This window comes from Trachypithecus francoisi, unplaced genomic scaffold (genome assembly GCF_009764315.1).
Source record: "Trachypithecus francoisi isolate TF-2019V2 unplaced genomic scaffold, Tfra_2.0 Lachesis_group6, whole genome shotgun sequence".
Lineage (NCBI taxonomy): Eukaryota > Metazoa > Chordata > Mammalia > Primates > Cercopithecidae > Trachypithecus > Trachypithecus francoisi.
This window is the reverse complement of record NW_022681471.1, coordinates 62,378,473-62,395,050: the sequence shown is the minus strand read 5'-3', so window position 1 is coordinate 62,395,050 and position 16,578 is coordinate 62,378,473. Positions and strand designations below refer to the sequence as shown.

General features: G+C 34.2%; 1 protein-coding gene across 1 annotated transcript in view; it reads right to left on the bottom strand.

Moving 5' to 3' along the window:
• Window positions 1–1,699: 1,699 nt before the first annotated feature.
• Window positions 1,700–16,578, bottom strand: part of BRWD3 (bromodomain and WD repeat domain containing 3) — a 134,863-nt gene continuing 119,984 nt past the window's right edge. The window contains 5 exon segments of the mRNA XM_033201972.1: window positions 1,700–8,211; window positions 12,517–12,675; window positions 13,198–13,295; window positions 13,680–13,843; window positions 15,260–15,412. Of these exon segments, the coding sequence (XP_033057863.1) occupies window positions 7,457–8,211; window positions 12,517–12,675; window positions 13,198–13,295; window positions 13,680–13,843; window positions 15,260–15,412 (1,329 nt within the window). The 3' untranslated portion in view covers window positions 1,700–7,456.

Below are 16,578 nucleotides of genomic sequence, written 5' to 3'. Positions count from 1 at the left end.
TATAAAAGGTATTTTTAGTGTTAAAAACTTGTCGTTGTATTCAGCAGTCTTAAATTTTTGGAAAACTGGAAAGCAAAAATGTATGTACTACAACCTTCAACTACTGCTTTGTTTTAATAACTTCTTTTTCTTATGAAAACGACAAACCTCATTTCGAATAAAAATGAACACAAATCTACAAAAGTAAAAGGATGACTTGGTAATTTCATGACTATGAGGATATCATGGGCGTATTTTTTGCTCCATAGGGTCAGACTAGACAAAAACACTTGTTTTATAAACAATACTGAATCTAATTTATAAATTAAAATTTAACATGCGGAAATAATTCAGAACTACCAGCACTTCATTATTAATATTTTAGATGAATAATACTCAAGGGTAACAAAATAGTACTTTTCAAATGATTACACAATTTGGTATGCAAATTTCACTTAAACATACTGTAAGCTTTTTTTAAAAGCCAAGGGAGGATGGAACATGTTAGCAGTTTCCTCGACTTAAATTACTTAACAGACTATACAAAATTGCCAATACAAATTAACATGTTGTTATACAAATTCTAACTATAATTGCAACATGACAAAAATCAACCACAAAAATCCTTAAAAATGAATAAGCTCCATCAATTAATATTAGTCACCTAAATTAAAGAATTTAAAATGTTTTTATTTCTTCATATATTTACTTACAAAACTTATAAAATTGAAGAGAACTGCAAAGATGCTGACCAGGCAAGGCGGCAATTCAAAATTAATACTAGAATCAGAAAGACTTTTAAGTCTCCAAATCAAATTAAATATTTGTTAATTAATAACTGTTAAAATTAGATGTCTAGAATTATAATAATTAAAATTATAAGACTTTATAATTATAATTAGATGTTTATAATCTGTAGATAAGAACTTCAGTAAGGCAATTGTCACAGCTGGCAAAGAAAAATCTATTAAAGTTACATAGAAAGGAAAGAAAAATGTGTCCCTAAAACTTTGCGGAAAAAATTGATGCCATAAAAATTTTACTTCATTTAATATTATTGTTTGATCTACCTATGTTTTGTAGCATTAAAAAGCCCTTAAGTATTTATATAAATGACCTGAGAAAGCCACTGTAAGCGTGCGTATAGGCTTAACTATCCCATCAAAAATCCCATTTAAAAGATCAACTCACAGGCTCAATATATTGGTTTTATTTTGCACATTTTTGTAAAGTAGCTTTAAATTGTCAAGAACATATAATTGAGAGAGAATGGAGAGCACCTTTTCCTTGACCTTCTCAACTTGGAAAAAAAAAATGGATCCTCAGGCTGGAGTGCAGTGGCATGATCACAGCTCACTGCGGCCTTGACCCCCAGGTTCAAGTGATCCTCCCACCTGTCTCCCAAGTACCTGGGACTTACAGGCACACGCAACCATGCCCAGCTAATTAAAAACAAAAAAATTGTTTTGTAGATATGGTGTCTCACTATGTTGCCCAGGCTGGTCTTGAACTCCTGGGCTCAAACAATCCTTCCAACATGGCCTCCCCAAATGCTGAGATTGTAAGTGTGAGTCACTGTGCCTGGCCTTAACCAAAAATTTTTAATGTAAGATTTTTATATCCTTAAAGAGGACTATCTCTAACCAATTAAGCAACTAAACAAAAGACCAAACAACTTATCTCCACTTCAATCTCTGAATATTGTAAAAAATCAGGCTACTTTTGTCCTAAATGCATTTTTTTTTATTCTAAATACACAAAATAGACAGTATATACATCAAAGATACAGTCCAGTCTTTGGTCAGCTTATTTATCTTGTATCTAGTGGAATGTCTGCCATTGGGAGACAAATTCTGGTAACTATATAGGTTATGAATGTTCCTGTTACAGCATTCAGATCATCTCACCTCACTTCTCTCCCTCCTACACTTATACTGAATTAAAGCACCATTTACAGTATAGGTAATCTGACCATATATTTTAAAATGCCAGGGATATATAGCTCAGCTGTTAAAAGTCATAAGTCATAATTATATTAGAGATCTATTCATTTTGAAAAGCTCTGCAAAACAAAATGTTGACAAATGCTTTGCAGGCTGTTATTGAATGCACCAAGCAGCCCACATTTAAAGTGTAAACATCATATTTATTATCCTAAAAGTGACCCAAAGAATATTTGCAATGTCTAAGATGAAAACAAAAACAAAAAACAAAACCTTTTCTTTGATAGGAAGAAGCATCCTAGTTTCTCAGATTAAAAAATACTAGTAATAAAATATTCTATGACAAAGAAACAAGACCTAAGAGTTACATGTTACAATCTCTAAAGCTGAATAGGTAACTCCATATTTCTTTCTTCTGGTTAATTTTTCTCTGGTACATAAATTAAGGCATAAAGCAGCAAGAGTGCAATTGATTCCAAACAACTTGGAATTTTATTGTAAACATCCCATAAAGAATGGCAACAAATTAGTCCAGTTTTTTGTCTTTGAAGATAATTGCTTATAATGACTGACAACTGCCAAACAAAACATCTTTTATAAATCAAGCCAGTTTAGATTACCTTTTTTACTGAATTTTAGATTAATGGACATTTTGCCCATATACAATATCATATCAACTATGAACTGATTTTTCCATCTTAAAATGTATGGATACCAAGAACAAATAAAAGGTACAGTTATGTTAATACTGTGTAAGAGATTACAAAAGACAAGAATGATAAGTTACAGGACAAAGAAATAAATTACTGATTGCCATCACCACAGTATTGTTTAAGAATTAACATTTGAAGTACTGCCTAATGTGTATCTGGTGACATATGCAAAAACACATTTCCCAACTGGATTTCTAAATATTTTTGCATATCATTTTAAAATTCAATTACCAATGGTGGTTTCATTATGTTATCAATAGTTTTATTTTTTAAGAAAATACTTATCATGCTTTTATATGTCAAAGTCTCATATTCTAGATTTAATTTAGAAGAAATGGGCATACATGTAAATAAACACACACAACTTAATTCTAAACTGCAGGGCCTTTCTACTATACTTCTCCCATCAATGAATCAAAAATTGCCAATCTTAAGTGTGGTAAATTAGGTGCAGTTTTCATGGCAGAAAGGAAAGTGAGGATAAAAGTAAGCAGGATTGAAAAGATGAAAAAAGAAATAATCAATAATAAGGGTATATAGGCCGGGCACGGTGGCTCACGCCTGTAATCCCAGCACTTTGGGAGGCCGAGGTGAGGAAGGAAGGAAGGAAGAGAGGGAGGGAGGGAGGCAGGGAGGAACGAAGGAACGAAGGAACAAAAGAAGGAAGGAAAGGAGGAAGGAAGGAAGGGGAAAAGAAAAGAAACCTGAGTGCTACCCATATTCCACAAAATATAGCACCATGAAAAAACTTAATTTTATGTTGGAATTTAATCAAAACTTGGTAAAGAAGCTTTGCTAAAAGATGAGAAACAAAAAAGCATGAAAATACTTTCATACTAATTTTTGAAACAAGCCATAAAAGTGACCTTAGAATATTCTATTTCTGATAAACCTTTCATAAAGCCTCACGCTCCACAAAAATATTGGGGATGGGGTTAGCATTTAAAACAATGGACTTTACATGTCAAAAGTTCCATCCCTTCCCCTAGAACTATTCATCTCAGAACTCAAAATATGACTGTAATTGTTTAAAAGGCTGGACAGCAAAGTATACTGAAAATTATATATGATGCAAGTCTCCCTTTTATGGATGTGAAAATTCCAACTTGAAGATAAGTACCAGTTGGTAATGTACATAAAATGATTCCCAACATACATAAACAAGTAAAAGGTGTTTTAATTCCCCATTACCAGAAACACACAAATTTTTGAAAAATGCTCAAAAAAGTTTTATCAAAAAGTTAGAAGTGGCGTTTACATCTTTCTCTTTCAATCACTCTATTATTGTCTGATGACAATCTACGGGATTAAAACAAAAACAACAAAAACATAAATAACTGAAATGTACTTCAAAGTATTAGAAGGCTGAGTTAAATAGCTGAGCACACAGTTGTGCAGAATGAGATTTATAATTTTACTCAGTTACTTTGTTACTTTGCATCTGGGTGAAACAAAGTGTTGTAGAGAAGAATTCCAACACAAGTCTGATTTCTGGGGAGGAAAAAAAAAGAAAAAAAATTAAAAAGGGAAACAAAAAGAACAGAGGGACACAGGTATATGATAAAACCTGGACTGGTTATCTAGAAGGCATAATGAAATGGATGATCAAGCAGTAAATATACAGGCTAAGAGCTGTACAGAGGCAAAAAGTTGGTAGACTGTCCTCCATACAAAATGTTCTCTTTTTTTGAATGTCGGAGATAAGGTGTGTCAAGTTGGGGAAAAAACTTTACACACATACAAGTGCACAAATACACATATACAAAAATTTAGTAATTGGGCTAGTAGGCTAGTGAATGTTTGAGAGAGCATCCTATTGCTGAAAGAGAAACACACAGTAAGCCATAGAAGAAACACACAATTCAGATTTTATAAATATATACACACACTAAGATCTTAAAGCTGGGAATTTAAACATTATTAGCATTTATGAGAAATATTACAGCTCACTGACTATTCATATCTAGCATAGGATTAGGTTTATACATGTATATGCTCTCATGGGCCTAAATATAACAGTGGTTTTTCTTAGCAATTTAAGATTTAGGCTTTTCTTCAAAATTGTTTGTTCATTTCCTACTTGCTTTGCTATGGCTGGACCCAGATTTTACGTAAGTTTAAAGGGCCTCAAAGAAATTAAAATGATAAAGTAATCAACGTGATACTAATTACAACACATTCACAGGAGGTGGTATTACAAGAAAGCAAAGTGTAAATGGGGGGGGGGGAGTCCAGATATAAAAGTAAAAATACTATCTTCCAAACTTTTATTTTCACACTTATTAAAATAATTTGCATGCAAACAGAAAATTATCTGTTTGTTTAATAAATGATAACTATGTTTATCTAACATACCCTGATGACTAACTCTTTAAATCTTAATAACTGAAATAAACATTACAGCAAAGTGCTGTTCACTAATATTTTCACAGTATTTCACTACATATAAAATATGCTTTAAAATGCCTTCAGCCTTATTATTCTAATTATCTAATTCTAGAAAATCTTGACATTTGGGAAATAAATGTGGCATTTTTATTTTTCAAAATAAATTATAAATAAAGCTCCAGATAGCCAAAATCACACAAATGTCAATTCTTCTACATTTCAAGAGGTCAGCTCTTCATAGAAGAATGTCAACAAAAAATTTCACACTAAAATGATACATGTGATCCATATTTGGGTATATCCAGGAATTTAAGTAACTATGTTACTTAGATCAGGATAGGCCAAAGTATTATTGATTTCAGGAATACAGGCACGATTTAGTCTAAATGCCCAAGAGATAAATAACTGAAACAGCACGTTTTAGCAAAAACCAAATGTAGTTTCAAATAGGAACGTTTTGAATCTCTACTATGGTTAAAAGTGGCAGCTGAGTTACAACCAGAAGTAGTTTTGGTTTAGTGAAAAAAAGACTACAACAAAAAAATAGCTTGGTCTGCTGTCTAGTAACAGAAGTTAGTGCCATTAACAATTCACAACAATACTTTCTCTTAAAGCCTGAACATCATTTCTACTGCAAGTGAAAACTGCTTAAAGATGTTAGTCCAAGAATAACCCTACTGACGACCCTACCAAAAAAGCAAAGTTTTATGTGTGTACGCCTTCCTCTGCACTTAAGGGTTTTCAGATGCATGAAATGATTGAAAGCATGAGACAAACACATTAGCTTAAGAAATATCCTGGGATAGCTAGGTATACACTAAGAAGTCTGTTTTATCCCATGAGTCTGATCTAAGTGCCACAAATTTGCTGTTACAGAAACATAAATTGATACTATCCCTCTTACCTCAGAAATGTAAGTATCTAACAAATTAACAAATCTGTAATATAAATTTGGGAACTAAAATTGACCTTGAAACTCAAGCTCACTTATGGAACCATGTGCACTCTACTGCTGTAAACAAGACAATAAGGGTTTTTAAAGATGCTTTTTATCTATAAAATAATGATTCACAACATCAGTGTGCAGTGCAATAAGGTTCTTTCCTGAAAGACTACAACAGAAGAACCCTTTGGAATGATATGAGCAGAATCTATAAGTTGATTTATAATACTAGCTAGCCAAAACATTCCAACTCAAACTAGGTGCTTTGTTAAATTTTAAGATTCAAATGAAAACCAGTAACTCACAGCTGTTAAATGGTAAGTGGAGCAGAAATATATGAGCAGTAGCCCAAGTCTACTTACACAAATATGTTCATGTTCTAAGAAAGCCTAAGGTAGAGCATACTATACTTATGAAAGTTTGTTAATTACATTAATTTGAGAGCCAATACGATTATTAACAACCTCTCAGCTTATAACTTATGGATATTCATTCCTACTAAGCTTGTTCTATTTCTCCTTAGTCAGTAAGGATAACAGCATCTATTTTCCTTAATGTTTCCAGTAGTTGTAGTTAAGAGGTAGCTGAGCTACTGTTCAAAGAAGTTGTTCTTTGTGGATGAGGATTTTTCAAATGTTTAAGTTATTTAAGCTACACAAATTCTATAATGCAATAAAATGTGATAGGAAAAAAAATTGATGCAGGAAACTTTTGCATTTGGCACCTTGTCTAGATTGATACCTCAAGTATTCTTTTTTAATAAAGTTAATGCACACATCAGAACACACCACGAAGATCTGCTACATATTTACAAGGCACCAACCCTTTCTCACCTTTAACGTGAATTATGCAAATCAATGAAAAGCATATCAAGATCCCCCCCACCCCCCAAAAAACTGTAGTATAAATATATACTTCAGTTCAGTACAAGTCATGAAAGTTTGGCCTGGGAAGAGTAAAATAATCCAGATCGCTCTTACAATATAGAAACTGTAAACATTTAATAGCTGCCTTTAGGATTGGTGTATTGTGCAAAAGTTATTATTACTGGGTATAGGAATCAAAATGGCAAAAACAAACTATATAAAACTCTGTAAGAAGGTGCTATACTTCTGTGATACAAAAGCAAAAGAGGGCTATTCTATTGAGATAAAAATGTCATGCTACTCTTAAGAAGCTGAATGCTCCTTTAATGTAGTAAATCTGTAGTGTGTCTGTGTTGTGTTTCGTGTGTGTGTGTGTGTTTGTGTGTGTGTGGTGTGTGTGTGGGCAGAATTTCTTTTAATTTAAGGCCTAATGAGTAAGGCTTATTTGAACAAATGAAGTGTGGAGATCAAAGTCTTGAAACAAATGTATACTGGCATAAATGGAAAAGCACCAATGTGAAAGGAAGCAGAAGTCCCCACACAACTTGCTTTGTAGATTTCCTGGTAAATTCCCTGCAGTAGAAGGCCATTGAATTTTTTAAGTTATTCTAAATTTATTAACTGTTAATAATTCCATCCCATGAGATGGCTAACCCTGGCTTTTTCTGTCATTTTACGCACTCTGCCTGATCTGGATGTACCAAGATTCAGAGGATCCTCAGTGGACACAAAATTGTCATTATCAGAATCATCATTATATAAAACAGTCCTCCTGCCTTGGTTTCTTGTTTTAATTCGAGGCAGTCTACTGAAACGTCCTGAAAACATGGTATCAAATTCATCATCTGCAATACGTGCTCGTTTGGCTCTGGTAGCTCCTCTAGAAGCACCTCTTCCTCCTCTCCCTCTTCCCCTCCCCCTAGTGCCACCTCCACCTCTTCCTCTACTCCCTCGTCCCCTGCCTCCTCTTCCTCTGCCTCCTCTACTCCATCTACCCCATCTTCCCCATCTGCCTCTTCCTCCTGTGCCTCTGGTCTTCCAATTTCTTTTTCCATTGCCATGTTGCTTTCTGAGTTTTCTTTTAGGTCTGGTTTGTATGAATTTGCTATAATCATGGTCTCCATCTACGTAATCTTGATCTGTTCTGGAAGTTGATTCAGAGTCAGAGTCAGAACCACAGGTACTTTCAGAACTTAAACTGGATCCTAACTCTCCACTCTCTGAGGTGGATAAATGAGACTTCTCTTTTGTTTCTTTTTTCTCTTTATCTTCTCCTCCCATGTTTTCATCTTCTTCTGATGCACTAAGTAGTTTTCTCTTGATTCCTGTCCGGGGCTCTCTGCCATCACCATTTGTAAGGGGTCCATCAAGGGAGTGATCTAAATTAAAATAAATGATTTTTAATAGTTAAGCTTCGACATTGACAAAATGGTTATTTAGGTTCAAAAACAGTCTATAGTTCCCAATAATACGTGGAATAAAATCACAGAGGGTGTCAGAGTAAGAATTTAAATTTCTTCAAAATATAAGATATTAAAGTGTTTATTTTTGTCTGCTTTTTTGGGAGGGGGAGGAGATTATGGGGGTGGAATGATGGCAATGAGGTTTAGGCAGAAGTTTTAAGGGCCTACTTCAGGAAGAATTATCTGAGAACATGAATTAGTTTCATTCATTTGGTCAATAAATTTTTATTCATTGTCTACTATTAGCAAGGCATTGCTAGAAGGTTTGAATATGGCAATGAAAGGGACAGTCCTTGCTCTTGTAATCTGTATTTTAGTGGGAATACCTTGAAAGATAATAAAGTGATAAATTAATAATAAAATTTCACACAGACATGTTATAAAGAGGATTTTAAAAAAGAGTGTTTATGTGTAGAAGGGAGTTTATTTTAGATAGGAAGACTTCTCTACAGAGGTAGTATTAGAAGAAATAACTCAATGAAGTCAGATGTAGGGAAAGAACATTCCAGAGGAGGGAACAGAAAGCAAGCCAGTATAACCATAGTGGAATAGAAAAACAGTGAGTGGTAGGAGATGAGTGCCGGTGGAGAATTTTAAGCTGGAGAAAGAATCTGATTTATATTTTTAAAATAGTATGGTTGCTGTATATAAAAAAGATCACAGAGGAGGCAAGACTGAAAGTGGAAGAAGAGACCGTTTGGGTGTCCAGTGCAGTATTCTAGGTAAGACATGATGAAGGATATGTCAATAGATGTGATGATAAGTGACTATATTTGGAATACTTCCTTCTAGAGAAACATTTCAAAGGCTGAACTGATGGGACTTGCTGACAGACTATATGTCAAGTGTCAAGCACAGAATGAAGACTGACTCCTAGGTTTTATGGTCTAAGTAACTGGGTGAATGGTAGAGATATTTTGAGGTAGAGAACACTAAAGGAGCAACAGGTTTGAGCAGGGCACTGGAAAAATCAAGATTCCATTTTAGATGTTGACACAGATCCCAGAAAAGACTTTTTTTAAAAAAAAAAAAAAAAGAAAAGAAATAAACACCAGTCTGGAGCTCAGGGGAGAGGGTGGAGCTGGAGATATAATTGTGGAAATTTTCAGTAGAGATAATATTTAGGGTAATGAGAACTAGGAGAGCTCACTGAATGAGTAAGTAAAGACAGACAAGGTGGCTGAAGACTGAGACCCGAGATGTTCAAACATTTAAAGATAAAGAACCAACAAATAAAATGGAGGACCCACCAGTGAGGTAGGAAGGAATTAAGAGAGCACACTGGAAGAACTGAAAAGAAGTAAGATTAGGGCTGAAGATAATTACAAGATTAATCTAATAAGTCTGGATGTTATGGACTGAATTGTATCCCTTCAAAATTCATGGAAGCCCTAACCCCTGAAGCGACTACATTTGGAGATTAGGGCATTTAAGGAGGTAATTAAGGTTAAATGAGGTTATATGGGTGGGACTATATCTCAACAGGACTGACATTCTTACAGGAAAAAGAAGAGATACTAGAGGTATTTCCCTCTGTCTCTCTGTAGAGGCAAGGTCACATGAGGACAAAGCAAGAAGGTGGACATATAGAAGCCAGGGAAAAAGCCCTTATCAGATACACACCTATATGGCACCTTGACATTGGATCGAGCCTCCAGCTCTGTGAGAAAATGAATGTCTGCTGTTTAAGCCACCCAGTCTGTGGTATCTTGTTATGGAAATCCAAGCTGACTAATACTCTAGGCTGGAGACTAGGGTGATAGCAGTAGAAACTACATAGAAGGTTTAAGTGGTATTAAAGAGTTGTGGAATTCACAAAACTTGGCAACTGACTAAGTATGAGGGGTAAATAAAGAGTCAAAAAACACTGAGATTTTAAGCTGGTGGCAAGAAAGATGGTGATGCCATTAACTAAAATAATGAGCAAAGAAAAAGAAGCAAGTTTGAGATGCAAAGATGATAAGCAACCAAAGATTTTTTTTTAAATTTTTTAAGGAAGCACTTGGAAATTATTCCAATAGAATAAAGAGATATCTAAGTGGTGCATATACATTGGGAGAGTCATCACGTCAAGATGACGGATGCAGTCATTAGATTCCTTATTTGTGGAAGACAAAAACAAGCAAACAAAAAACAGTGGCAAACTCTGCAAAAAGAAGAAACAGAAATAAAATATATAAGCTAATCAATAGAGTATCGAAGCTTAAGAGTAGAGTTCATAGAGAAGGTAGTCAACAACATGCAATGATACAGAGATTGAGAAGTTAAAAACTAAAAAACGACACTAGCTGGCCACTGAAGAGTACTGATGAGTGTGAGAATAGCTTTGAAGAGTGGTCGGGACAGACACCATACTACAAAGGATAAACGACTCTGTGGATGGGAAAAGCAAAATAGATGAAGGAAACATGGATGAATCTTGGTAGTGGAAGGAAGAGTAAAATGAAAAAAGGCAATGGCATAAGTATGCAAGATCAGAGGAGACACTAAAGATATAAATTGGAAAGACAAAGACACTAATTATTTTCAAGTAATCAAATATGTTTCAATATTTCTTACATAGCCACTATAAAATATCTTTGGAAAAGCCTATTTTTAAGTATTTGATAGTTAAATAACAATGGATAAGCTACTTAATCTTGCATTAAAATGTATATAAAATAAAACGTATATTCCAATAAAATTATTTGAAAAAGCATATTAAATATTATTCACAAACTTCAAATAGCTGAACATGTTAGAACTTTCTCTGAATACATTCAAGGTCCCTAATATAGGACTAAGTATAAGAAGAAAGTCTGAGTAACAATAAACTTCAAATATTTATGATAATTGATGTCCCTTGTATGGTCCAAGATAGAGGCACATAATGAATTAGGTCAGTGATTTCTTTTCAAGCAATGAACATTTTTCTCCTAATAAAAAGTAAAATAGCATCTCCTTATATGAAATAACAAACAGAACTGTCTGGTTAAATGCAGAAGGTTCTTCTGAGAATGCCTGAAGTACTTTTGTGGATGCCCCAGAAACAGGCAGGGCACAGTCTGAAAACCACTGACTTTGTGATACAGCAGGCCCCTAGGGAAGAGGATATCTGACTTATATAACTGGAAAAGCTTAAGGAAGGTGGTAGAAGCGGCTGTTGACTGAAAGAAGGGTCATTTCTCAGCCCAGACTCATATTTTTACTGCAGTGGGCCACAAAAATATGAGAACTATTTAAAGATGACTTTGGAAATTCTCCTTTCTTATTAATATGGTTTAATATATGAAAAATCCTAAATGTGTTTTCATGTGCTTGGGGAAAGAACTCTTCATTTAGTTTTTTCTCCCAATTCCTTTTATTTTATTTATTTATTTTTGAGACAGAGTCTCACTCTGTCACACAGGCTGGAGTGCACTGGCACAATCATAGCTCACTGTAGTCTCCTACTCCTGGCTCAAGCACTTCTCCCACCTCAGCTTCCCAAGTAGCTGGGAGTTGTGTGCCACCACAGGTGGCTAATTTTTACTTTTTTTTTTTTTTTTTGGTAGAGATTAGGTCTTGCTTTGTTGTCCAGGCTGATCTTGATTTCCTGGCCTCAAGTGATCCTCCTACCTCGGCTTCCGAAAGTGCTGGATTACAGGTGTGACCCATCATGCCTGGCCCCATTTTACATTTTATTTAAGACTAAAATACATTTGAAAATAGCTATTGGAAATCTGTTAATGGCCTGTTCCCAGTTATGAATATGAAATGCTATCTGACTCATATGTGACAAAATTCTCATTAACTATAAGGATACACTAGTTTTGGCCGGGCGCGGTGGCTCAAGCCTGTAATCCCAGCACTTTGGGAGGCCGAGACGGGCGGATCACGAGGTCAGGAGATCGAGACCATCCTGGCTAACACGGTGAAACCCCGTCTCTACTAAAAAAATACAAAAAATTAGCCGGGCGAGATGGCGGGCGCCTGTAGTCCCAGCTACTCGGGAGGCTGAGGCGAGAGAATGGCGTAAACCCGGGAGGCGGAGCTTGCAGTGAGCTGAGATCCGGCCACTGCACTCCAGCCTGGGCGATAGAGCGAGACTCCGTCTCAAAAAAAAAAAAAAAAAAAAAAAAAAAAAAAAAAAAAAAAAGGATACACTAGTTTTTACTATGCCAATATGTCAGCTTTTAAATGATTTATCTTCTGTCATAAAGAAATAAATAATAAATGTCTTGTCCTGTATTTATTTCCTACCTTGTTTAACTGGCAAAACTCTATTCCGCAATGATTTGGCTTTCCCTGGGTCATGGCTATTTCCACTTCGGCTATATCCACCAAAGCTTGATGAAGAAAATGGCCCATCTGGCTCATCATCAAGCAGATATAGTGAAAGCCCTTCAGCAGCATCTGAAACTTGCATTTTAAAAGATTTTAATACTAACATAATTATCATGTTTTCAGGAAAGGCTACTTTTTAAAACCGTATCTCTGTTATTTTATTCCAACACCAACATTATAAGTTTCTCTATTCCAACACCAAAATTGTAAATTTCTCTAAGAAAATGATATGAACATTTTGAGAACAAATGGTTTAATGTCAGAAAAACTTGTCCAATTGCACATCACAAATTTTCAAATATTACGTTGGTAAATATATTGTAGATGAGTGCTCTGAGATATTATAGACATTAATCATTTAATCATAAAATTTTAAAACTAAGAGACTTTTCATGTAGTCTAATAAAGAAAATTAATCATATGGCCTAATGTCATACTCAGGGACACAAAACTAGCAAGTAGGATTGGTAATAAAACACAACATTTAAAAATCTAAATCCATTGTTCTTTGCACTATAAACCATGCTGCCTCTTCTACATCCCTAACATCAGAATTAAACTGAGATACAGAACACCAAAAACAAAAGACATATTTACCAGGAGATGAGAAAGGAGAGCTAGTCCTGGCATAAGATACTGAGGTATTCTGGTCATTTTTAGGCTGCAACTTCATTTGTTTCTGCTTCCCTTTTGGACTAGAAGTAAAAATACGTAACAACGAGCATTTTTTTTTTTTTGTTAGCAACATATTATGATAGACAGTATGATACAAAGAGGTATCAAGGTCAGGTATTAGCTGACCAAAGAGGAAATGCCCTAAAATTCATGTAAAATGCTTGAAATAGATAATTTGACAGTGAAACTTCAATCATTAAAATTAAAAAAAAAGTTTCTGGGATAGTAAAATCCACATAAATAGTTCTTTTGGTTACTAACTCTACACAGGCATAAGAGTTTAGGAAACAAACAAAAAAAAGACCTCTTGGGATCTCCTCAAACTATTCATCGACTTTCATAAATTAGGTAATACACACAAAATGCTTTGAGAACAAAAAAATGTTGTATCAATGCAATGATACCTAGGTGCTCCACTACTAGATAACGAACTGCTGCTGCTTCTTAGACGTTTTCTGTACCGTGGCCTTCTCCTCTTCTGACTCTGGATTGCTGACTTATACTCAGAGATGATATTTTTGATATGACTTTCAAATAAGGCAGATAATCGCAGCATCATGCTATAAATCTGAGAAGGCAGAAATTATATAGTCTTAACTAGTTTTGTATTTTTTAAAAAGGTATAAACATGCCTAGACCAATATTAAGCATCATCATTAGGGACAAAACATTTGTTCACTTGAAAAATTCTTCTCAAATAACTAAAGTAGGATACCATTTTCACCTAAAAATAAATGTTTTTCAATATAGTATTAAATGGTCTAAAGGGTAGGAAAAAAAAGACTCTGATACAATGCAAGAGAGAACGTAAATTGAAACAGCATTCTAAAGGACAATATACAGTCTGTACAAAAAAACCTTAAGGATACACACATCCTTTGGCTAATAATTTTACTTCTGGGAATTTGTCCCTAGGAAATACCACAGAATTATATACATAAAAAATTATATTCAAGAATGTTAAAGATATTACCTATAGCATTATTCATGTAAAGTGAATAACTGGAAACAACCTAAATCTCTAGCCAAAGAACACTGGTTAGTATAACATAAAACAACCACACAACAGAATACCATTAAAAACCTTGTTTTCAAAGAGTCATGACGATACAGGAAAACATTCATAATACTTAAGTAACAAAAAATGCTTCAAAATACAAAATCTACTATTATAAAGAATATATAAACATATGTAGTTATATGTGTTAATGCAGAAAATCCTGGAAGTAAACAGTAACTGTAAGTAAAAATAGGTTTCACAGGTGATTTTTGTTTTCTTCTTTATACTTCTCTGTGTTTCCCAAACTTTCTATAGAAAATTTCACTCTAGCAATCAGGATCAAGGGGGAGGGGAAGCAAGTATAAACAAATTATGTTTGCAGAAATTAGTGGAAACGCATTTTCCATAAAGTGGAAGTACACAAGTATATATTTACTGTGCAACTGATTAAAAGTTCATCAGATACCAGTGATTTCAAAAGAAAAAAATAATTACTATTTTTCTCTTCTGAATATACTTTAAGTTCTGACAAAATATAGGGAAAATATTAAATGTTATATTCACATATATAACATTGTTATATGTGTTATAACAATGTAATAAGCAGTTACAACTTCCAAGATGGTATATTATCTGTTAGAATAAATGGAACATACATATTCAGAGCTAATAAAAATATTTCACATAAATTAACACTGTCAATCCCCTTTCTATTTATTAAGTCACTTATTAGACATATTAAAGTGTACTCAAATTACTATCTCTCCTCTCCTTGTTCTTTCTCTGTAGCTATAGATAATTATTACTAAAGAGTAAAGAGACAAGTAAGAGAAAGGAAAAGGCGGTTAATTTCAGAATGACTGCTAAATATATCTTTATGCATGCCTAACAAACAATCTATATTTCAAAAAAGATACTGAGGACCAAATTTCAGTAACTGGTTAAAGAAAACTGCCTGATAATTAACTCAACTAATAATCATACCCTTGACTTTTTATTAGAGGTATAAGCTTTGGAGTTGTTGAATATTTGGCGAACGTCCTTATAAAATTCCAGAGGACTACCATAGTTTCCTGCTTCCAAAGTTTCTTTCACAGTGCTGAAGTCCACAGGAGTATCTATAACATCTTGATAATCCTACAAAGAAGAATGTGTTATTAAATACTCAAACTGCATAGCAATATAAAGGAATACAATGGGACTACAATTGATATCACCTACTACAACCCACCACGAAATAAACACATTGCTTTTCAATGTGCCACCTACCTCCCCACAACCCCAAAACATCTTTTGGTGGCTCATAAAAACAGCAGAAGTCTGTGGGAAAGCCTTAGCCCTCACACCACAGTAATAACCATAAATAACTACGAAGGGAAAGAATAGAAAATCCATAGCCGTTGGCTTCATCTCTACAGCTTCCATGTCTTGCTTAAAGGCTGATACAACCTCCAAAACCCCAGCACACTGTTTAATGATAAAAGATGGGATTATTGACATATCATTAAATTGTTCCACTCTACAAATTAGCTACATATTTCCACGATTCCTTGCTATGAGAACATTCTACTTAAGTGTCATTAGTTAAGGGACAAAGTCAAATTGGTCATGTTCGTGCCTTTCTCCTTTTTGATTTTAAATCAATGTGATACCTTTGCTTCATCGAAGGGATTCCATCTTATAGGTCCATAATTCATTTGATTTTGATTAGGGAAGAGGAGAGATTCCATTTTAACCTAAATCCAGTAAAGATTTTCCTAGGGTTATCAGATGGAGTTACATCTGAAATTTAATTCCTATATATGCTACAAGCCTCAAAAACAAGTTTCAGAGTGAAAACCATACTCAGTATTAGATTCCTTATTGTATTTAGAATCATCAAGAAGTAAAATCTCCACATTTCCCTCCTAGGAAAAGCCAAAAGCCAGAAGGGGACAGATAAAAGGTATTATAAACAGAGAGAAAATATTTTTCAAAGTATGAGAAATCACAAATGTTCTAAATATATCTTATTTTCTTAAATCATAAAAAAACAGAAGTGTATTCTAACACACAGTATGGCTTATGTTAGAACTTGTGTAGTACGATGACCAAAATTTAAGAGACTCAGCCTGCTTGCTGAATGAAGTTCCAGTGGGAATAATCAGCTGCAATACAGACACAATTATATTGTGTAATTGATGTTTTCTACTCTGCTGCAGTAGCTTCAGATCTACATAAAAAAGTAAACATTTACAAGGTGGACACAAAGAACAGTCTTGAGAACATATGTTGATTCAGAAAGAGGAACAAAAAAATAAATG